General features: G+C 37.8%; 2 protein-coding genes across 2 annotated transcripts; one reads left to right on the plus strand and one right to left on the minus strand.

The window, feature by feature from the left end:
* Positions 1-13633: 13633 nt before the first annotated feature.
* LOC130449190 (matrix metalloproteinase-2-like) lies at positions 13634-17587 on the plus strand. The gene is made up of 2 exons (XM_056786872.1): positions 13634-16377; positions 17282-17587. Exons 1-2 carry the CDS (start codon positions 15334-15336, stop codon positions 17585-17587), a joined length of 1350 nt encoding a protein of 449 aa, XP_056642850.1. The 5' UTR covers positions 13634-15333.
* A 5867-nt stretch (positions 17588-23454) lies between these two features.
* On the minus strand, positions 23455-24711 carry LOC130449192 (uncharacterized). The gene has a single exon (XM_056786873.1). The coding sequence runs from the start codon at positions 24709-24711 to the stop codon at positions 23455-23457; it is 1257 nt and encodes a 418-aa protein (XP_056642851.1).
* Between the last annotated feature and the right edge of the window lie 799 nt (positions 24712-25510).

A 25510-nucleotide genomic window follows, 5' to 3' on the forward strand; every position in this document is an offset into this window, starting at 1 on the left:
TTATTCGCGACAATTGTAATGTTATTGTGTTATTCAAGCAGGATGAGGTGAACTTGAAACATATATTCGACGAACACGTATCTCCAGACATAAAGTTTGACACATTCAAAAATGTGTGTTCAAAGTGTTGGTGTGATCGCTATGGTACTTTGGTAATTATGAAGGATTTTACCCTTAATGGTGGTAGGTATCGCAATTGTACACATTATTCTCTATCCCAATAATTTTTCAATTTTTCTCTAGCTCGAATAATAAAAAAGTGGGTTTCAGCTGCACCGTAGAACTTTTTTGAGGGGGGATTATCGGGGTGGACATAATTTTTTTCGTTAGCCGAAATACTCGAATAGAAACATTTGAAACATCTCGTGAACGTAACTGGTATTAAATTGTTTTCTCCAAATTTGATTCTCCATCCATCTATGTGATTATTTTCGCCAGCTAGCGTCATCAAAAAAGTGGCACGGTTCGCTATTAATGGGAGGACAATCCGAGGCTTGATTATTAGTATTATTTTTTAGATTGGAAATATCGTTTTTACGAAAATTCAATTTTCATGGATTTTCACGGATTTTCCCCTTGTCAAATTTTTTTTTCCGGAAACTGACAACTCTTGTCGAATCCCTATATCATTTAACCCCCATGTACAAAATTTAATTGAAATCGGAGTCAAAAGATTTTTTGTCCATTTTCATTCCACAGGGGTAACCCTTTGAAATGTCGAATTCCGTTGCAAAAGCTCAAAGTCAAAGCTCTCTAACTCGCCTTGTGTAACCAAGGGAAAAGAGGTATATTTTTTCTATGATAGTACCTATGGTCTTTTTTCGATTTTTCCTCATTACCACGTTTTAGCTGATGATCTGTAGATAATATGAATTTTTATGTGGAATTTTTTGAGAAAAAAATTTGTCTCGACTTTCACCCTGTATAATACGCGTATGTTTGGAATGAAGAATTGCAATGAGACTAATGAGTGAAATGGAGATTTTCTTAATCGATTGATACCATAAATAGCATGATAACTCTCATAGTTTCGAATTTATTCAATATTATACTCAGGGATGACAACAATATTCCGGAAATTTCTCGGTTTTGTGCCAAATTTTCGAAAATATGGGTTCGTCTAAAAGTATTGGAAAAAAGATGAAATATCATATATCCGTCGCCGGAGATTCCAGAGAATGTATTATTTTTTCGATTGGAAATATTGTTTTTACGAAAATTCAATTTTCATGGATTTTCACGGATTTTCCCCTTGTTATAATTTTTTTTCCGAAAACTGACATCTCTTGTCGAATCCCCATATCATTTGACCCCTATGTACGAAATTTGGTTGAAATCGGAGCCAAAATATTAAGAAGAAAAGTTCAATGATTACTCGACTCATTATTTTCAGCTCAACGGATTTATTATTACTATTATACTAAATTCGAATTTCAAATTTTTTTGTTTTTATGTTCAAGGGTAAAATAAGGAGAATATATTCTATTCAAACAATATCATTGTTGTGCTTTCGGATTCTGTATATTTTTATTCATATTATTATACCATAGACGTGGGATATATAATTTTTCAAGGGATATAATTTACAAAAAATTTTGAATCTTAATTCGAATAAAATTCAAATATTGTGGATCGTGTGATGGAAAAAATGAAATAAGGCGTATTTTTATATGAGGATACCAATTTTTGAGTTATTTTGCCGAAGTTTTATAGTTGAAAAGAGAAAAAAAATATTTTCTAAAAATTCTTCAAGTAAAGTACGAGGAAAAATACTAATATCACCATCGGCTTTCTCATCCCCGAAAACCCCTTATCTCAAATTTTCAGCCAAATCGTAAAACAAAATTTAACAACCCCTCCTTAGCCGGTCCTGATGAAATTTTCGAAGTCAATTTTAACCCCTTAAACCTAGTTTTGGAAAATTTTTATGATCGGAACCGTTCTTCTGGCCAAATTTTACCCCTCCTCACAAATTTTCATCCAAATCGGAGCACCTTGAAAATTTGCCCTTCAGAGCCGGTCCTTGTACTAGTTAACGCGCAACATGAGCTGGGTTTTTGAAGGGGAAGGAGACGTCGTGGAAAAAAAATAAAAAAACCGTTGTATAGAAAATCAAAAATAATGGAGATTGGGATAGCTTCGGATCCTTCTAAAAAATCTTCAGAGGGGTAGGGGGGCGGCCCCCCCTTTCAAAAATTTTTGGCTACTCACCTGGTTATACTTTATGATGAAGGGTCTGAATTGTTTCGACAAAAATGTCATGCCCCCCTCAAGCGAAGCTTACCTCCCTCTCAATATCATAAATAAAAAACAACTTTCTTAGTATGACCAATACCAAAAATATGCAAGAGACAAAAAATATTGGGAAAATAAAAATACGTATATAGGCATATAGATATCACCTTCACCTCACGAGATTATCCTCGAAATTTCGAGATTACGAAAACTTTTCGAAACCACTCTGTATATGAGCAAAAAAATTCTATGTTTCTCCTCTATCGATTGATATATATAACTTCACCCATCGGTGTTAATAAATGACGTCACACGTGACGCTAAATTTTGAGGTTAAAATTTTTTTCTCACTTTGGTAGCTATATGCAGCATCTACCTAAAAACACCATTTCGAGCCTTCCGGTACTATTCGGAGCAACTCTTGGGAGGGTGGTGTGCTAAAAATATTTCGAGCCTATTTCAATTATAGGCGCTCAAAATCCGGAAAATCCTGCGAAAATCGCATCTCCAGGTTCAATATTTAGCGATTCCTGGCACCCTCACAAAGTGGAGGGAATTCAGTAATAATTTATACCAATGACTAGGGTATGTCAAGGCGCTTCCCGCTGGTATATTTAAATGTCAAAATTCCAGAAAAACCTCCCGTGGATCCCCCAAAATTTTGTTCGTGGGATTATGGATATTTTTTGTCCCCAAAACGAACTTTCCATTTTTTCGCTATTTTGTAACGTAAAAAAGTTGCAAACTCCCAATTGAGGTTCTCCGAAAATTCCGACTTTTGGCTCCATCTAGACCCCCCAAAGGGGTAATTTCAAAAATTCGGATATTTTTGGATTGCGAAAAATCAGGTCTCCCGAGCTAGGCTAAAAATTTTCCGAAATTCGGAGAAAAATTTTTTGGGAATTTACTTTTCAATTTCAATTTGCGAAGCGAGGGATGTCGATTAACCCGACAAAGAGTGTTGCCATATCGGTTAACGTTAACCAAGGCAACAAACACTCTTACGTGGTTACTCGGCCTCTATTCGCGGCAGAGGGTCAGTTCATCCGCCAATTAACACCTCAGGATATGTTTAAATACCTGGGCAGGCAGTATGGAGTCTTGGGACAGACTCGATCCACCATTTCCGACCTCAAAATCCAACTCGATAGAATAAACAAAGCAGGACTTCAACCGGTACAGAAACTTAACATCGTTAAACACTTCTTGTTACCGCGCATACAAGATCAATTACAAAGCGCCATAGTCACCAAGAAGACTTTAGAAGCCGCTGATACGATCATCAGAGTATCCGTTAGAAAGTTTCTTCGTCTGAACCGAACATGTGCTAATGATTATCTGCATGCCCCTATAAGAGGTGGCGGCCTGGGTATAACTTGCTTATCCGAACAAGTGTCCGCCATAATGAAAAGACGCTTCAATAATTTAATAAATAGTGCTATGCCAACAACGGCAGCTGTTCTTTCCCTGCCTTATAGCGTCAAACTATATGAAAAACTGTTGATGTGGACAAATAACAGCGGCGGCAGCAGTAGCATCATCGCACGGCAGATGATCGAGAGACTGGAAAACGGATATTCTGGCAATGGTCTCCATCAAGGTGACTGCTCCACAGAAAGTGGTAGCTGGGTCAACAACCCTCCGCCCTACTGGTCAGGGACAGATTTTAAAAGAGCTATGCAGCTTCGAGGCAATCTTCTACCCATACTTCTACCAATCCTGTCCAATCCACTACATGAGAGAAAATGTAGGATGGGATGTGATCGTAACGAGTTACTTAGCCATGTATTACAAAAACGTCCTGCGTCACATTGGCAGAGAATAAGGCGGCACGACCAGCTCGTTAATTCGCGAAAAATTGCCGAGAAGAAATGATGAGTAGTAGAATTTGAACCCGACATTACATGCATCGACGGCGCATTAAAGAAACCCGATCTCGTGCTCCAAATAGGTTAAAGAGCCATAGTGTGCTAGCTCCCTTTCCCTAGCCGCTCTAAATAGGAGCGCCATTTATAGCGTGCCACGCTTCCCAAGTGCCATGACATCCCGATACCCTGGGAAACATATCGTCGTGGCCCCTCTAGTCGTGGGAGCACGTGGAATCTGGTGTCGAGATAATATCATTTCTAGTATTCTAAGCAAGACATCAGATCTTACATTAACAAAACTATTATTGGCAGCCTTTCAATTTATCGCTATTTTATGGCTCAATCTTAAATAGACTGACGAAACATCTACTCAAACTAAGAAGCCTCAATATGATTTTCTCCCGAAGGTGTACTACCATTAGATACAGGTAGATTTAATACTTTATATTTTTATTCTAAATATTTTTATAGATACGATCCACCTTCGGCTATCGAGGACCACTGTGCACTTCCAGACCTGGTACCTGGGAACATGGACAGGGAGTGTCGTGAGATCCTTTCACACGCGCACCAGCCTAATACAGCTGGGGAATACAATGTCTTGGCCTCGCTTTGGAAAGGAGTCCGTCCTGGAAAGTGGCGCGGACTATGAAAACGAAATATTGGCGGGGCAGGTTAATTCCTAAGGCCCCATGTCGTGCTGTTGTGACCACCGAGTACCACCTTTATTGATTTAAGGAACCAGGGTGAACTAGGGTGGCACGTAGTCTCCACTGAAGGGACTGGCAAATGGAAGAAGCGGGGTTTGGGACCTTGTATGTGACAGACCACTTTGAGTAGATGATGACAAGTGTTGAGAACTGGCTCTGTCCAGGTCCGTGCGGCTTGCCGCGAAAAGACACACTTAGTAATAATGATGTATTATGAAATAGTATATAGTATTATGAAATTAGATTGCTCTCGATATAGGAACTTGTCGAAAAAGATGAATTGTGAAAATTGAATGGAGTTGTTTTGTATGTAGAAGCCGTCCGAGGTGTATCACATAAAAGTGTTATGAAAATAGTAACAAAAACGACAAAAGTATTATGAAATTAGATGCCGCTCGATGTATGAACGTCCGAGGTATATAAAACTTGTATGAAAATAGTAATAATAATGAAAAACAAGTATTATGAAATTAGATTCCCCTATATCAGGGGTGCTCAAACGGTCGATCGCGATCGACAAGTCGATACAAAGTTCATTATTAAATAGTGGAAAATGAGTGCAGTGAAGAAATCTAAAACGTATCATTTTAATAAGAATTGGGAGGAAGAATTTTTCTTTTGTATGGTGAAGGATAAGTGCATTTGTGTTATTTGTCGTGCGTCAGTTGCAATACCTAAGCGTGGTAACTTAGAGAGGCATCATAAAACGGTTCATAAAAACTATCAAAAGGATTTTCCGCTACAGAGTGAGTTAAGAAAACGAAAAGTAAGTGATTTTATATCTTGTTTAAAATAAGAATAAACCATGTTCAGAAGACCAGCCAAACAATCAAAAGCTGCTACGATCGCGTCATTTAAAATATCTCATATATTTGCGAAACACAAGAAACCATTCGAAGATGGATCGGTGGTGAAGGAAGCATTTATTGAAGCGGGTGAGACTTTATTTGGAGATTTTAAAAATAAAACAGAAATCATGTCTGCTATTAGAGAACTTCAGTTATCTCGTCCGACTGTCACAAGGCGTATTGAAGTCATGAGTCAGGACATCGCAGATAAACTAAAACATGATATCATGGAATGTACATACTTTTCTTTACAGTTCGACGAATCCACCGGTATGACAGACACTGCCCAGCTGTGTATTTTTATTCGGATGGTATTCAATGACATGTCGGCTAAGGAAGAATTTTTGACAATCATTCCTCTGAAGGGGAAGACCCGTGGCGAAGATATATAAGAAGTTTTCTTTAATTTTGTAAAAAACTACGAGCTACCAATATATAAATTAGTGTGCATTACAACCGATGGAGCACCAGCAATGACTGGAAACAAAAACGATTTTGTGGCATTGTGTCGAGCTAATGAAGAATTCCCTTCATTTTTTTCATTCCATTGCATTATACATCAACAAGTTTTGTGTTCCAAAGTTTTAAACACGGAGGAAATTATGGGTATTGCAACAAAAATTGTGAATTCCATCCGTGCACGTAGCTTGCAACGGCGGCTCTTTCAGTTGCATTTGGAAGATAGGGGGTCAGCTGAACACACTGATTTAGTTCTTCACACAGACGTCAGGTGGTTAATTCGCGGAAAGTTCCTACAAAGGTTTCAAGAATGATTGCCCGAAATAACAGCTTTTCTAGACGAAAGAGGTGATGACACTCAGATTTTGAAAAACGAAAAATGGATTCCTCAGTTTAATTATGATATGTATGAGGTTGAATTATCAAATATTTTGAGACAATTCGAAATGCGTTTTTATGATTGCAGTAAATTGGAAAATATAACATTATTTATGAGTTATCCTTTTTCATGTGAAAACATTGAGGAATTAGCTACTGAAATAGCAAGTCGGTTTAATATGAACTCATGTTCTGTTGAAAATGAGTTGGTGCAGATTATATCAGATATACATCTCAAAGCTACAGCATCTGATACAAATTTCTGGTGTTTTATATCTGAAGATAAATATCCAAATCTAAGGCAAATCGCCCTTCAACTGACGGCATTGTTTGGGTCAACTTACATGTGCGAGTCTGCATTTTCTGAACTGAAGATAATTAAGTCAAAATATCGCAATCGACTAACTGACGATCATATGTCATCATGATTGCGATTAGCACTCAGTGGTTACGTACCATCTTATGAAAAGTATGCTGATGACATGCAGTGCCACGCTTCAACATCTACCGCCACTCTTTAAATAGGTTTAACACCATATGTAACTCTTTTGTTTTGTAACAACCATAAAACTCGCAATTTTGAATAACTATGAGTTTTTCATTGATATTGTAGAGAAGAACCTAACTAAACCTAACCCAAACCTTGACTAAAATAATGTACCTATATTGTGCAAAAGCTAATATCTATATATGCTACGATACATCCTACCTAGGTAGGTAGGGTGTATTGTGTATGTACGACAACCCTGCATCACACATACTTGCAGCCTCTCAGAGTCGATCGTAAGTATTCTAAAAATATTGAGGTAGATCGCCAGCAGTTCAAGTTTGAGCACCTCTACCCTATATATATGAACTTGTCGAAAATGATGAATTGTGAAAATTGTATGGAGCCGTCCGAGGTGTGTTTTATAAAAGTTGTATGAAAATAGTAATAATAATGAAAAACAAGTATTAGGAAATTAGATTCCCCTATATATATGAACTTGTCGAAAAAGATGAATTGTGAAAATTGAATGGAGATGTTTTGTATGTAGAAGCCGTCCAAGGTGTATCACATAAAAGTGATATGAACATATTAACAATAAGGGAGCTTTTGTGAGCTTTTAAAGTTTGCAGCCCCTCCTAATCAAGTTCTGTACACCTCCGTGGTAGAGTCGGTAACACGCTAGAATTTATTTTGGCGTGGCTAACGTACAGAGCGCCCCAGATAGGATTCTTAGTCTTGATCCAACACGGCAATCTCTTGTCTATTCTAAAAGATTGGGATTATCCGAAGACTGCCCCACGGTCACCTATCTGGCTCCTTTATCGGACCGTGCCCACCTCCAGACTCCAGGGGGTTTTAGTTTTAGGGATAGTACACCTTCCGACTTTTTATCTAAGTGGTAGACAAGTCTTTTCCTGTCTATCCAACTATCCCCTAACAACTGAATCGAACTTACGACAGACCTAGTTTCAGTCCTAGAACTATGGTCTTGTGCATATGTGGTAAAACTTTCGCCACTGATACTGGGCTTCAAACCCATTTAAGAAGGCTACGCTGCCGGGGTGCACCCCCGGCTGACGGCAATGTTTGCTCCGTATGGAAACAAACTTATAAGTCTTAAGCTGGAATGCGACAACACATGCGGAGAACACACCCCGTGGAGTACAATGAGGAGCTTGAGAATATCTACGAAAAGCCTAATGCCCCCGTTGAATTCGAGGATGAAGACTACATAGAAATGTCCAAACACGAACTCGCCTATACTGGCCGTTTTATTAACAAACATCTCCAGAGTATCTATTTTAACCATACAATCGACTCAATCGAATATATACGGAAACAGGATGGATACAAGGAACTCCTCGAATTCCTTAGAAAAGAAAACAACATCGAGGCCCTCAAACAACTTGAGAACGAAAACGCGCGGCCCCACGAGGAAGCAGAAGGTGAAGTAGTGGAGTTCTCTCTTCTCGAGAGTCCTTGAGATCGAGGCAGGGACTCGAACTTTGAAGATCGTCAAAGTCTTAATCCGAATGCTGAGGAGTTCGTACCCATTGCGATAGAACACCAGCATAACACTATCTCTATGTTTTTATACAATTACTGGCACGCTAATGACGGATGGAACACTTATGATAGCACTTTATTCCGTTACTCTCATTTCACCAACCTAGCCCGCCATAGTGAGGGAGTGAGAAAAGAGGTGAATTAATATATTACTGCACTCTTTAACGAAGCAGGGACTGGGAAGCCCAAAGCGGAGGCAAATTGGAACCGCAGGGCCCCAGTCTTTAATAACAGGAACCATGAGCGTTTTTATAAATACAATGTCGTCCAACGACGATATCGATCCGATCGAGCCGCTCTGGCGCGTGATATCCTGGACGGGAAATCGCTCTGGGGAGATGATGTACTACCTGACATTGCGTCAATAGAGTCCGAGTACAGGGGCATATTCGGAAGTCCCTCTCTCCTAGACAACAAACCAATCTTAGATCAGAAAGAGGAACATAACCTGGACCAGCCAATTACAGAGTCAGATATCCTATGGGCCATTACATCAAAATCAGGGGCAGCTGGTCTAGACGCAGTGCCCCTGCTAGCTCTTAAAACGGCCCCTGTGAAGAGATTGGTTCTATTATATAATGTCATGTTTCTCTTTGGAGTTACACCCGAGGTGCTCCGAGGGAACAGAACAACACTTATTCCTAAACGCTTGATTAACAACTGGATACCGATCACAATATCATCGGTCATTGTCAGGGTGTTTCATCGTGTCCTTGGCAAGCGTTTCTGGGCGTTACCGATACACGCCAACCAAAGAGGTTTCAAGAAGATCAATGGTGACTTGCTGAATAACATCTCACACCAAACGCTAATCAAGTAAAGAAGACGTAGAGTTAAGCCATACGACATCTTGTCGTTAGACCTTTCTAAAGCCTTCGACCCAGTATCGCAATGGTCCATTCTGCGAGCTCTGAACAGGTTCGGTATAGACGAGACAACAAAAAGGTATATAATGGACTCCTACCTGAAATCTTATACCATAGTCTCTGATGGCAACAAGAAAACAAGGAGAATTAACATCGATAGAGGCGTAAAGCAGGGAGACCCTTTATCGGCCTATCTTTTCAACTTAGTAGGGCGAACTAGAGAATGGTGGGTCGGGCATACCTGTCTCAAATGACATGAAGGTGTCAGTACTAGCGTATGCGGATGACCTTGTGCTGTTGGCTGAGTCTGTCAAGGGTGCCACTAAGCAGTTTAGAACTGTTACTGAGTTCTTTGCGAAGCGAGGGATGTCAACTAACCCAACCAAGAGTGTTGCCATATCGGTTAACGTCAACCGAGGCAACAAACACTCTTACGTGGTTACTCGGCCTCTATTCGCGGCAGAGGGTCAGTTCATCCGCCAATTAACACCTCAGGATATGTTTAAATACCTGGGCAGGCGGTATGGAGTCATGGGACAGACTCGATCCACCATTTCCGACCTCAAAATCCAGCTCTATAGAATAAACAAAGTAGGACTTCAACCGGCATAGAAACTTAACATCGTTAAACACTTCTTGTTGCCGCCCATACAAGATCAATTACAAAGCGCCATAGTCACCAAGAAGGCTTTAAAATCCGCTGAGATGATCATCAGAGTATCCGTTAGAAAGTTTCTTGGTCTGAGCCGAACATGTGCGGATGCTTATCTGCATGCCCCTATAAGAGGTGGCGGCCTGAGTATAACTTGCTTATCCCAACAAGTGCCCGCCATAATGAAAAGACGCTTTAATAATTTAATAAATAGTGCTACGCCAACAACGGCAGCTGTTCTCTTCCTGCCTTATAGCGTCAAACTATATGAAAAACTATTGAAGTGGACAAATAACATCGGCGGAAGCATCATCGCACGGCAGATGATCGAGAGACTGGAAAACATATATTCTGGCAATGGTCTCCACAGAAAGGGGTAGCTGGGTCAACAACCCTCAGCCCTACTGGTCAGGGTCAGATTTTGAAAGAGCTGTGAAACTTCGAGGCAATCTCCTACCCACTAGGGGAATCTCGTCCAATCCACTACATGAGAGAAAATGTAGGATGGGATGTGATCGTAACGAGTCACTTAGCCATGTATTACAAAAACGTCCAACGTCACATTGGCAGAGAATAAGGCAGCACGACCAGCTTGTTACGCATACGCGAAAAATTGCCGAGTAGAAATGATGGGTAGTAGAAGTTGAACCCCACATTAGATGCATCGACGGCGCATTAAAAAAACCCGATCTCGTGCTCCAGATGGGTTCAAGAGCCATACTGTGTGACATTGCCGTCAGCTGGGAGGGATCTAGCTCCCTTTCCCTAGCCGCTGTGAACAAGAGCGCCATTTATAGCGAGCCACGCTTCCTAAGTGCCATGACATCCCGTACCCTGGGAAACATCGTCGTGGCCCCTCTAGTCGTGGTAGGAGCGCGTGGAATCTAGTGTCGAGATAATAATATCATTTCTAGTATTCTAAGCAAGACATCAGATCTTATATTACCAAAACTATTATTGGCAGCCTTTCAATTCATCGCTATTTTATGGCTCAATCTTAAATAGACTGATGAAAAATCTACTCAAACTAAGAAGCCTCAATATGATTTTCGCCCGAAGGTGTACTACCATTAGATATAGGTAGATTTAATATTTTATATTTTTATTCTAAATATTTTTATAGATACCATCAACCTTCGGCTATCGAGGACCACTGTGCACTTCCAGGGAACATGGACAGGGAGTGTCGTGAGATCCTTTCAGACGCGCACCAGCTTAATACAGCTGGGGAATACAATGTCTTGACCTCGCTTTGGAAAGGAGTCCGTCCTGGAAAGTGGCGCGGACTATGAAAACGAAATATTGGCGGGGCAGGTTAATTCCTAAGGCCTCATGTCGTGCTGTTGTGGCCACCGAGACCCACCTTTAAGGGTCCAGGGTGAACTAGGGTGGCACGTAGTCCCCACTGAAGGGACTGGCAAATGGAAGAGGCGGGGTTTGGGACCTTGTATGTGACAGGCCACTTTGACTGCATGATGACAAGTGTTGAGAACTGGCTCTGTCCAGGTCCGTGCGGCTTGCCGCGAAAAGACCCACCTAGTAATAATGATGTATTATGAAATAGTATATAGTATTATGAAATTAGATTGCTCTCTATATAGGAACTTGTCGAAAAAGATGAATTGTGAAAATTGAATGGAGATGTTTTGTATGTAGAAGCCGTTCAAGGTATATTATATAAAAGTGTTATGAAAATATTAACAATAAAGGAAAAAAGTATTATGATATTAGATGGCCGCTCGATGTTTGAACGTCTGAGGTGTATTATATAAAAGTTGTATGAAAGTAGTAATAATAATGAAAAACAAGTATTAGGAAATTAGATTCCCCCATATATATGAGCTTGTCGAAAAAGATGAATTGTGAAAATTGAATGGAGAAGTTTTGTATGTAGAAGCCGTTCAAAGTGTATCACATAAAAGTGTTATGAAAATATTAACAATAAGGGAGCTTTTGTGAGCTTTTAAAGTTTGCAGCCCCTCTTAATCAAGTTCTGTACACCTCTCCGTGGTAGAGTCCAATAGTACACCTTCCGACTTTTCATCTAAGTGGTAGACAAGTCTTTTCCTGTCTATCCAACTATCCCCTAACAACCGAATCGAACTTACGACAGACCTAGTTTCAGTCCTAGAACTATGGTCTTGTGCATATGTGGTAAAACTTTCGCCACTGAAACTGGGCTTCAAACCCATTTAAAAAGGCTACGCTGCCGGGTTGCACCCCCGGCTGACGGCAATGTTTGCTCCGTATGGAAACAAACTTATAAGTCTTAAGCTGGAATGCGACAACACATGCGGAGAACAAACCCCGTGGAGTACAATGAGGAGCTTGAGAATATCTACGAAAAGCCTAATGCCCCCGTTGAATTCGAGGATGAAGACTACATAGAAATGTCCAAACACGAACTCGCCTATACTGGCCGTTTTATTAACAAACATCTCCAGAGTATCTATTTTAACCATACAATCGACTCAATCGAATATAGACGGAAACAGGATGGATACAAGGAACTCCTCGAATTCCTTAGAAAAGAAAACAACATCGAGGCCCTCGAACAACTTGAGAACGAAAACGCGCGGCCCCACGAGGAAGCAGAAGGTGAAGTAGTGGAGTTCTCTCTTCTCGAGAGTCCTTGAGATCGAGGCAGGGACTCGAGCTTTAAAGATCGTCAAAGTCTTAATCCGAATGCTGAGGAGTTCGTACCCATTGCGATAGAACACCAGCATAACACTATCTCTATGTTTTTATACAATTACTGGCACGCTAATGACGGATGGAACACTTATGATAGCACTTTATTCCGTTACTCTCATTTCACCAACCTAGACCGCCATAGAGAGGGAGTGAGACAAGAGGTGAATAAATATATTACTGCACTCTTCAACGAAGCAGGGACTGGGAAGCCCAAAAAGGAGGCAAATTGAAACCGCAGGGCCCCAGTCTTTAATAACAGGAACTATGAGCGTTTTTATAAATACAATGTCGTCCAACGACGATAGCGATCCGATCGAGCCGCTTTGGCGCGTGAAATCCTAGACAGTAAACCACTCTGGGGGGACGATGTACAACCTGACATTGCGTCAATAGAGTCCGAGTACAGGGGCATATTCGGAAGTCCCTCTCTCCTAGACAACAAACCAATCTTAGATCAGAAAGAGGAACATAACCTGGACCAGCCAATTACAGAGTCAGATATCCTATGGGCCATTACATCTAAATCAAGGGCGGCTGGTCTAGACGCAGTGCCCCTGTTAGCTCTTAAAACGGCCCCTGTGAAGAGATTGGTTCTATTATATAATGTCATGTTTCTCTTTGGAGTTACTCCCGAGGTGCTCCGAGGGAACAGAACAACACTTATTCCTAAACGCTTGATTAACAACTGGATACCGATCACAATATCATCGATCATTGTCAGGGTGTTTCATCGTGTCCTTGGCAAGCGTTTCGGGGCGTTACCGATACACGCCAACCAAAGAGGTTTCAAGAAGATCAATTGTGACTTGCTGAATAACATCTCACACCAAACGCTCATCAAGGAAAGAAGACGTAGAGTTAAGCCATACAACATCTTGTCGTTAGACCTTTCTAGAGCCTTCGACACAGTATCGCAATGGTCCATTCTGCGAGCTCTGAACAGGTTCGTTATAGACGAGACAACAAAAAGGTATATAATGGTCTCCTACCTAAAATCTTATACCATAGTCTCTGCTGGCAACAAGGAAACAAGGAGAATCAACATCGATAGAGGCGTAAAGCAGGGAGACCCCTTATCGCCCTATCTTTTTAACTTAGTAGTGGATTAGTAGGGCGAACTGGAGAATGGTGGGTCGGGCATACCTGTCTCAGATGACATGAAGGAGTCAGTACTAGCGTATGCGGATGACCTAGTGCTATTGGCAGAGTCTGTCAAGAGTGCCACTAAGCAGCTTAGAAATGTTACTAAGTTCTTTGCGAAGCGAGGGATGTCGATTAACCCGACAAAGAGTGTTGCCATATCGGTTAACGTCAACTGAGGCAACAAACACTCTTACGTGGTTACTCGGCCTCTATTCGCGGCAGAGGGTCAGTTCATCCGCCAATTAACACCTCAGGATATGTTTAAATACCTGGGCAGGCGGTATGGAGTCATGGGACAGACTCGATCCACCATTTCCGACCTCAAAATCCAGCTCTATAGAATAAACAAATTAGGACTTCAACCGGCACAGAAACTTAACATCGTTAAACACTTCTTGTTGCCGCGCATACAAGATCAATTACAAAGCGCCATGGTCACCAAGAAGACTTTAAAAACCGCTGATACGATCATCAGAGTATCCGTTAGAAAGTTTCTTGGTCTGAACCGAACATGTGCGGATGCTTATCTGCATACCCCTATAAGAGGTGGCGGCCTGGGTATAACTTGCTTATCTCAACAAGTGCAAGCCATAATGAAAAGACGCTTCAATAATTTAATAAATAGTGCCACGCCAACAACGGCAGCTGTTCTTTCCCTGCCTTATAGTAGTAATGTAGTAAATGTAGAAAATTGCCGAGTAGAAATGATGGGTAGTAGAAGTTGAACCCAACATTAGATGCATCGACGGCGCATTAAAAAACCTGATCTCGTGCTCCAAATGGATTCAAGAGCCATACTGTGTGACATTGCCGTCAGCTGGGAGGGATCTAGCTCCCTTTCCCTAGCCGCTCTGAACAAGAGCGCCATTTATAGCGAGCCACGCTTCCCAAGTGCCATGACATCCCGATACCCTGGAAACATATCGTCGTGGCCCCACTAGTCGGGGGAGCGCGTGGAATCTGGTGTCGAGATAATAATATCATTTCTAGTATTCTAAGCAAGACATCAGATCTTACATTACCAAAACTATTATTGGCAGCCTTTCAATTCATCGCTATTTTATGGCTCAATCTTAAATAGACTGATGAAACATCTACTCAAACTAAGAAGCCTCAATATGATTTTCGCCCGAAGGTGTACTACCATTGGATATAGGTAGATTAGTAGATGAGCAACGTATGTCTGACTACAGAAATAGGGAAAACCGTGTGTTAGAGAGAGAGCAGCGAGACAATGTGTAAGACAGAGAGAGAGAGACTCCGTTTTTGCGCATGCGTAAAGTTATATATTCGTTGCGATGATAACAGCGGGAGCCCTGATATACCAGGTCGGTTAAAAGTTTTTGGGTTTTTTAAAAATTATATATTCCGTTATTAATGTGATTGGAAATTAGTTTTTTGAGGATAGCAGAAGAGTGAAGATCATGTTAATCATTATATTAGCTGCAGTACTATGTCCAGTACTATGCGTTGTCGACCAACATTATGCTATGAAGTATTTACACCGGTTCGGGTACGCAAATGAAAATGATTTGACTAAACTTGAGGATTATTTGTTGAGTTTTCAAAAAAGATATAATATCCCTGCAACGGGAGAATTAGATGAAAATACAATTCAACTTCTAAATAGACCAAGATGTAATGTGAGTGAAGCAGCTTCCGACGATGATCATTCTTTTAGAGTTAAATCAAAATGGTCAAAATTTGATTTGAAATGGTATTTCCCTCAGGCAACTCCAGAATATCTTAAAGTAACCAAAAAGGCTTTTGAAGTGTGGAATAACAGTTCAAAGTTTAAATTTGAATTAATACACAAAATACGGCCTTATGCTCCCGATATATCTATTACAGTTGTACGGGGAAAGCACTATTTTCGAGCAAATTGCCAAGGTAGAGGTGAGTGCTCCAGTACATTTGATGGCCCCGGAAAGGTGTTGGCACATGCTTATTTCCCAAAAGGCAACAGTTGTATAGAGCTTCATATTGATGCTGATGAGAAGTGGGATTTAAGTTTGGATGGATCAAGTTCAGAAGATCAGACTAGCCTACTTATGGTATTAATTCATGAAATTGGGCATATTTTAAGAATTGCTCACAGTGTTATTGAGACAGCAATAATGTATCCATGGTATCAATTCAACATTGCTCCTAAATTGGATGAGGATGATAAAATGGCCCTTGAAGCTCTTTATGGACCAATCAATACATATGTAAATAATCCTTTCAAACCCACATCAGCGCTGCCACCGACTACAAAGACACTTGCACATCAACCAAATGAATCGGATAAAAATTTATGTGTCATAATACCGGAGTATATGTTCATTGCCATGGCTGGTGAATTTGAAAATTACCATTTATATATTATTAATGAAAATTCCCTATGGAAAATTGATTTGAACTCGAAACTTATTCCCTCGCAACGAGAAATACTCGATGATTATTTACCTGAAGAAGTGGGTCCCATAATTCAGATTTTTCAAAGTTCTTCAGATAATTTAAGAGCAGTCAATGACCGTAAATACTATGTAGCAGATTTTCCCGCTCTACAAATATTTGAGGAAAATAATTTAATTATACCTAAGAATTCTCAAATAAACACAATGTTTCAAAGCAATCATGGGAAAATATATGTATTTTATAACAGTAATTATATTGAATTTGACAAGAACTTGAAAACTGTTCGGAATAGAGGACAAATAAAAGATATTTTCCCTGGACTACCCACAGATGTTACAGGAGCATTCCAGTACATTGACGGACACATGTACTTTTTCAAAAACACCACATACTACAAATATAATGAGTTTACCAAAAAACTTGTTGCAGCCGAACCCTTTAATTGGAACGTGTTCGATATTCCATGTCCAAATGGAGACCTTTTAAATCATCTCAAAATTTTATTAACAAAAATAATTTCTTTTTATCAATGATGTTGTATATTTTAAATAAACTCTTATTAAATTTTTTTTTTTTTGGAAATTCCCGAACGCCAATCTTAAGATAACTTTTACCTATTAATAAGAAATTTTTTGATAACGCAGGAAATTGATAAGAATATTTCTAAACCAAATGGACCACATGTACAGGAAATAGTGAAAATTTATTAGAATATTCGGAAACCATATGGACCACATTTACAGGAAATTACAAAATTGTCAAAATTTTTTCTAGAACATTCTATCACAATCGTATGAAGATAATGACATGAGTATAAATAAGATGTTGCATTGTGTTGGAGTCGGTCTCTTCCACTGCCAGCAAGAGAAACCAGCTCTGAAGAACAAATACTAGTATCTGTTAAAATTGTGCCTTAACAAAAAATGTAAGTATTTTTTTTTCTTGTGCGTTACGCGCTCTCTCTCTTTTCAGATGGATTTAAAAAAAATTAACGCAACGTCTCTAATTACAGAGAGAAAACCAATAACAAAAATACAAGAACTACCTTTGAATACTCTGAGGGCTATAAAGAAGGCAAAAATAGTCAATTCCAAATTCGGAGAATCAGTTTTATTGGATTTAGATACAGAAGTAGTGTTTTTACCGCAAAGAGTCACAAGTGTCTACAAACCAGTCATTGAAGAATTTGAAAAGGAAAAATACGGAATTATATTCAAGGGATTAGTGGATGTTGGAAAAAATCAACGGCTAGCGTCATTTGAAATTGAGGAACTATAGACGTGCCTAAGACACACAAAGAGAGAGAGAGAGAGAGAGAGAGAGAGGTGAGTACCATGAATATTGTAAAAAAATCTGAAAATTTACTGCAAGTCATTAAAAATGTCAGAAAAATATTGTTTGATAAGATAACGGATAGAGATGTGGAAGTTTGGTTGAATCGATTGAAAAAACAAATTAAAGTATGTAATTTGACAATTAAAAAAGGAGGACTGCATGTAGGTACAATTAGGAAATTACAAACATACATAGGACATTTCAAACATTTTAAACAACTTATTTCAAATAGGAATATAGGTATGGGGCTGAATAATAAACTGAAAAATAGGGTTAAATGGGAAAATGTAGCTTCTGCATTTACAAGAAGAATTAAAACCGGACTTATAGTAAATTTATATCATAAGGACTTAACGTAATTTTTAAATGATTGTCAAATAATTTTTAAAAATAAAATAAGGGAATTTTTAGGAAAAAATATTTTGTTGTTAAAGTTTATGTTTGTTTTTGTGGAGAGTTCATTAAAAAATCTGGTGAAAATGAAATTTCTAGTTTCCATTATTTTAAGACTAAAAATTCTATTATCGATGTATCGACCGATATAGAGCGATGGTTTTTCGAGAACGTCAAAGATAAAATTAATTTTAAATTATCAGAATTTCAAGAGAGGGACTCTGGTTTTGCATTAAGTAAAATTATTTCTTTAGAAGTAAATTTCAATAAATTTGAAATTGGAAACGGCTCATCTTATATTAAACTTCCAGAACCTATTCAAAAAAAGCGAGGGTGCATAAACATTAAAAATTCTGACCAAGCATGTTTTTATTGGTCAATTGTTAGTGCTTTGTACCCAGCCAAAAATCATAAAGAACTCACTTCCTCATATCCATATTATAGCGCAGTCTTGAATACACAAGACTTGGAAGCTCCGATGCCCCTGCATCAAATTTCAAAGTTTGAAAAATCTAATAACATTTCCGTCAATGTCTATGCCTTGGATTTAATTGAAATAAATAATAAAAAACCATTTTACAAAGTATATCCAGTAAGACTTGCTAAATCAATACACGAGAAACATGTAAATCTTTTATTAATTCAAAATACATATTTTCCAAAGCTAAACGATTATGAAGCACCTCCTATAGATAATGACAATTCAGAAATTACATATCACTACTGCTGGATCAAAGATTTGCCACGTTTAATTAATAGTCAGTTAAGTAAAACTACATATAAAAAATTTATTTGCAATCGCTGCATAAATTATTTCAGTAGTGAACGTAAATTGAATGTCCACTTGAAATTATGCTCTGAATTAAATAATTATAAAATGTCTTTTCCAAAATATGAATCTGTTAGTTTTAGAAATTATATATATAAACAAACTACGCCTTTTGTAGTTTATGCCGACTTTGAGTGCATGCTAGAACAATTTACAGATAAAACACAGCTTCATAATAAGACAAATAAATATCAAAAACATATAGCATATAGTGCTGGTTACTATGTAAAATGTAGCTACAACGAAGACTTGAGTTTTTTCAAGAGCTACAGAGGTAGAGATTGCATGGATTGGTTTGCAAATGAATTATCGAATTTAGCTGAAAGTATTAAATCAGAAATTAAAACTATTACACCTATGGAAGAAAAACCAGATTTACGTGTGACAACAATGTGTCACATATGTGAAAAGGGTTTTTCCTCTACAGATATCATTGTTAGAGATCACGATCATTTTATTTTTTGCACATCAAGCATGCAATTTAAATTTCAAAAAACTGTTTGTTGTACCTACAGTTTTCTATAACTTAAGTAACTACGATAGCCATTTCATCATTTCGGAATTAAGTAAAAGAGGAAACATCAGTTTACTCCCCATAAATAAAGAAAAATACATTTCATTTACACTTAACGATTCAGATACAAATATAAAATTTCGATTCATAGATTCACTGAGGTTTTTGGGTGCTTCCTTGGAAGAATTGGCTGCTACATTGAATGATAATGATTTAAAAATTTCCAAAAGAGAATTTAGTAATTTAAGTGTCGAACAATTTAAATTAATAGCCAAAAAAGGGGTTTTCTGTTACGATTTTATAGATAGTTGGGAAAAATTAAATACTTGTGAACTACCACCAATAGAGGCATTTTATAATAAATTGGAGGATAAAAACATCAGTATTGAGAAGTATTCTCATGCTCATGCAGTGTGGAAATCATTTGATATTGAAAATTTGGGTCAGTATTCTGATCTGTACTTAAAGACCGATGTTTTACTTTTATCAGATGTTTTCGAACAATTTCGAAGAAAATGTTCAATTACTTATGGTTTAGACCCTGCATGGTACTTATACAATGCCTGGATATACTTGGGACTGTATGTTGAAATATATAGGATGTAAATTAGAGTTATTGCATGACGTAGACATGATCATGTTTATCGAGAAAGCAATTCGAGGAGGAATTTCGGTTTGTAGCAGTAGATTATCGAATGCTAACAATAAGTACATGCCTGAATATGATTCTACAAAACCCTCAAAGTACTTACTCTACCTGGACGTCAATAATTTATACGGGTGGGCTATGTGTGAACCATTACCATACGGAGGATTTGAATGGTTAGATAATGAAAATTTTGATGTTATGTCTGTGGCAGATAATTCTTCCGTAGGATATATGTATATTACAAGTAGACTTGGAGTATCCACATGAATTACATGATCTTCACAGAGATTTTCCATTTGCTCCCGAACACCGCAAGCTTGTAGGCTCAAATTATTCCAAATTAATGACAACGCTTTATTGTAAAAAAGAATACACAGTTCACTATCGTAATTTAAAACAAATGTTAGCCAACGGTTTGAAAATTAAAAAGATACATAAAATTCTGAAATTCAATCAATCTGCATGGCTGCGGCCCTATATCGAACTAAATACTCGTTTGAGGGCTGCAGCTACCAATGACTTTGAGAAAAATTTATATAAATTGGCAAATAATGCTGTGTTTGGAAAGACGATGGAAAATATACGGAAGCACCGAATTGTAAAACTTGTTAAAACCTGGAATGGTCGATACAGCGCCAAAAATTTGATATCTAGTGTTAGGTTTCATAGTCGAACAGTTTTTAATGAAAACCTAATTGCAGTAGAACTCACTAAATCAGAATTGGTTTTCAATAAGCCTCTTTATGTTGGTATGACAGTTTTGGATTTGTCGAAGCTGTGTATGTATCAATTCCATTATGATTACATGATTCCGAAATTGGGTATTGATAGATGTAAATTAATGTATATGGACACAGACAGTTTTGTGTATGAGCTTATCTGTGATGATGCATATGAGGAGGTGCTAAAAGGCCAAATTATGACTCATTTTGCAGGCTTGAAGTCTAAAATGTATTCTATTAAAGTTCAATCAAGTGCAATAGTAAAGAAGGCAAAAGGAGTTCGATATAATGTAGTAAAAAACAAAATAAATTTTGAAGATTATGTAAACTGTTCAAATGATTTCAAAGAAAAAAATATTACTCAACGCTGTATTAGGTCATATGCTCATAACATATATAGCATAGAACATAGAACAAAAATTGCGCTAAGTCCTCATGACGATAAAAGATATTTGATTACCAATAGTTATGATACGCTGCCGTGGGGTCATTATAGTATTCCAAACTTACTCTCTTGTAGATAATGAACTCCTCAACATTAATGGAATTATGCATCATAAAAATTTGTGAAACGATAAAGTCAGCAGCCGATTTCGCAGAGCAATCCCCTCTTCCTCGGAAATTGACCGAAAAAATTGTGAAAAAATTTCCTGTTTACAAATGGAATGCGATGATAAAAGAGGCTGAGAGTAATCCAAATTCTTCATCCATTGGAATAGAATATATTGACTATAATAAAGAAATACCGTTATATTTAAGAAACACTAAACAAATTGGGGAGATATGTTTGAAGAATCTACTTACTTCGTATGGTCTAGTGGATATTCGCTTCCACAATATCGTATAAATGTTTGTAAATCATGTTATTTTGTATATAGAACGGTCCATAAATATTTAAAAAAGAACATTTTTGTTAATTATGATCACTGTCATGAAGTATTTGATGGTGACGAAATTGTTGAATGTGTATATCAAGAAATGTCCTATTGGTGTCAGAGTTGTTTTAACAAAGTCTTATTCATGATAAAATCACATGAGTCCTGTATTAATAATTTACATGAGATGCTTAGAAATAATCGTTTTGATGGTTCTGATATAGACAGTGACATTGATACTTTTGAGGCCGCTATGCAGTAAAAACAATATTCATGGAATGTATCTCTCTCTCTCTCTCTCTCATAAATGTAGAATATTGTCGTTTTCTTATTATAAAATTATTCCTGTGTTTTTGCGGTATTATGAACGGTGGCGGTTAGACATAAGTGTTAGACATAAGTCTGTGCCCAACAGGGCTTTATTAGAAATGTATTTTTATTTTTTTTTCTTTCCACTGGTCATTGTGATGTCATCCTTCATGTATAAGTGTTATACTATGACAGTCACGAGAGTAATAAAGAGTTTCAGCGATAATGTGAGCTTTTATTTAAGAAAAAGCAGTAAAAACAATATTCATGGAATGAATCTCTCTCATAAATGTAGAATATTGTCGTTTTCTTATAATAAAATTATTTTTAAAATTCTTGTGTTTTTGTTAGTTTCCAATATATCTTTATGTAATAGCAGTAAAAACAATATTCATGAAATGTATCTCTCTTGTCGTTGCGTCAAACGTCACATCGTTACGTCACGTCGTTATGTCAAACGTCACGTCGTTACGTCAAACGTCACGTCGTTAAGTCAAACGTCAAGTGCTGCGTCAAACGATCATCAAACGTGTCTACGTATGAGAATGTTCTCTTTCGTAATATGTCTTCAGAAGAGTACAGACGTCGAATTGAAGAGTTTATTAATAGCATTGGCGAATTAAAGAAAGATATTGCTTTCTATGGAGATAAAAGTGAGGTTATGGAACAAATGCAGAATCTTAGTTTATTTGATAAGAAAGTGACGTGGAGCAGTCTTCACTGGGTACCTGAAGAGGTCCATCAGTTGGCCCGTAGACTGTCGCAAACTACTTATCCGTTAAGACGTATTCAACCTACACCATTTTCAACAGAACAGAAGGGGATAAAAAAATGAAATTAATTCTGTTTTTGCTATGTCATGTGTAATATTAGTGGCTGTATTTTTTTTAATTTAAAAAATTATTTTGAAAATTGTAAAACGAAAATTCCAATCTTCATGTAATATAAAAGTTGATGAATATACAGAGTGTTTCAATAAAACCCATATTTTTTAAAAAAAAAAACTTTATTTATAATGGTAATACAGTATTTAAAAACCAGTAACGGAGACGTTGTACATTTCTTTCAGTACATGAAAATAGTCCAGATGCGTGACAGGGGTTTGGATCTTGAGCAAAGTTTCCAGTTTCACAGGGTGTACCATCAAATTTGCAAACGTCAATAATATGTGGAAAAATACCGAAAATGTGACATTTCATTTGCAGAAACTCGACTTTTTGTTGTCCTCCTGCGACATACAATAACTTGCTTTCTAATATTTCATTTACTTTAGAATATTCTACATCTCCTGAAGAGTATCGAATGCCGTGCACATTTCTTTCCAAGTATGATGTGGTCTTTTTGTCCTCGTTACTTAATGTAGAAAACGGTCGCGGTGGTAAAAATATGTAATGTGAACTTTTGAAGCCAATTTCTATGGTGAGCTCGAGGCAACGAAAAGACCGTCTACGACAAAACCTTGAATGTCTACAAAAGCTACTCTCATGTTGACGTCTGATCGAACACTAACTCACAACATCTAGTTCAAGCTTTTAACAATTTCGGTGAGGGGGAAGTATTCCATTACACAATCGTGAATTATGATGCAATATACTTTGGTATTTTCGGGAAAACCTATGTTTGCTTCAATGTCAAGTTTCACATCGACTGTGGATGCCTTCATGCTTTCCTCCTGTTTTGAACAATCGATAACAAACAATGCTCGTTTCTTGAAAGAAGAATAATCCAGCAGGGGGCGCTTCTGTGTGGAGTTTGCGTAGTTGGGATAGAATTCAGTATAGTTAAAATAGGCTTCATTGTAATCAGTTTTAGCGAAATCCAATTGCATTCTTTCATTGTGCCAATAATCACCATTAAGTGACAGTCTTATACTTTGTACGTCGGTATTGTCAAATAAAGTCGGGTCAGCTGTACTCAAGTTACGTTTGTCGGTTTGAAAGAAAACAATAACAAAACGAGGTCTTTCAACTGAAGTGGATGTCTTGACAGCCCAAACTTCATGTCTTGCTCCTTTAGTAATTGAGGGTAATTCGTGTAACTCCCACTTCCTAAATGGAATAACTATAGGTTGATATTTTTGAATGGATTTCATGAGATTTAATTTTATGTCGTCATTAGGAAAGATATGTTTAACTTTTAGCTCAACGCTTGTAATGTTTAATTTAGCTGTTGTAGTGGAGAGCGTTCCAGAGACATTCTTTTCAGTAATATATAAGCAATCATTATCATTTCGTGCCCGAACTAGTCGTATTGTTTGACGCCCACATGTAATCATTGAATAATCGTTGAAAATGCTGAAAATATGTTTGAGAGGTATTTGAAGGTTGAAGGACTTGTCGCTAACATTCAGAATAGGATCTTTTGGGTAATTCCAGCCGGCTATAGCCATATGATTGGAATCTTCTTGGTTATAACAAGTCATAGCACGTACGGCACTCACTATTCCAGGATCCCGAACTGTTTCCATTTCTCTGGCACTTTCACTGTACGTACATGAATCGAATAGAAAGGCTCCAACATTATTTGCTAATTTTACGTCACCAGCTCCGTGTATTTCAAGCGAACCTTTAATGCACAACAAAGGTTCGCTCATTGCAAAGAACGAATCAACCTGATTAATGCTAAACTCCACAATGTCACTGCAATTGAATGACTTTATAAATGGAGCATAGGTTCTGTATTCAGCCTTTCGAATTGAATCGTCAAACATCGGCTTACGGTAGATATCAAACATTGGAGGCATGTTGTCGTTTTGGCGTTGACGTTTTCCATACATTGTTGTTATTTTTCAATTTAAAACCCAACGATTGCAGAACCAATTTGTTTGCGAACGTGAGTTGCTTTAGCTTTGATGGTAGCTTATCTAATGAAGTTGAATGCTCTGTAGACTGTCTTTTATGATTTATTATTAGTCCCATTTGCTTCGCGCTCTAAGCTCCAACACCAACGTACTTAGTTCTCCACGAAAGTTTACAGGCTGACCGTCTTGGTCTAAAGCGATGACGGTGATATTGGTTATTTCACGTTGTGGTATAACAGGTAAATAGTGCAAATTATGAGGAATTTCGTCTATGGAATATCCTGGATCCACTTGTATGACGAATTCGTATATAGTATGAGCAGGTCTGTTTGCATCGAAGGCTCCAGTGGTAATGTTACAATCGAAGCGAATACTAGATACTTTAATGATTTTGACGGGGAGATCTGACGAGTGTATTTTGTTTGCGTCGACTATTTTCGGTCAAAAACCCAAAATTCTCCCAATACTATTATCTTCTTTGAATGAAATTTTGTATTTACTGGAAATTTCACATTTCAACGTATTGTGATTGGGTTTTAGTGAAAATATACCCTCTGGTCTAGTTGAATTGTCCACACCCAATTTATCTCGTATAAACGCTTCAAGATCGGCAATTTCGTAACATCCTGTGGGAAAATCAAAACTTTGAAGCTTGCCCTTGGTATCGTAGTAGTAAAACTTACAATTTTCAATGTTTAGTATACTGTGATAAGAATGAAAAGATCGCAAAGCTATTTAGTAATCATTATTCGGATCGAGCACAATAGGCGTAGTA

The sequence above is a fragment of the Diorhabda sublineata genome, chromosome 10 (assembly GCF_026230105.1).
Source record: "Diorhabda sublineata isolate icDioSubl1.1 chromosome 10, icDioSubl1.1, whole genome shotgun sequence".
Taxonomy (NCBI): Eukaryota; Metazoa; Arthropoda; class Insecta; order Coleoptera; family Chrysomelidae; genus Diorhabda; species Diorhabda sublineata.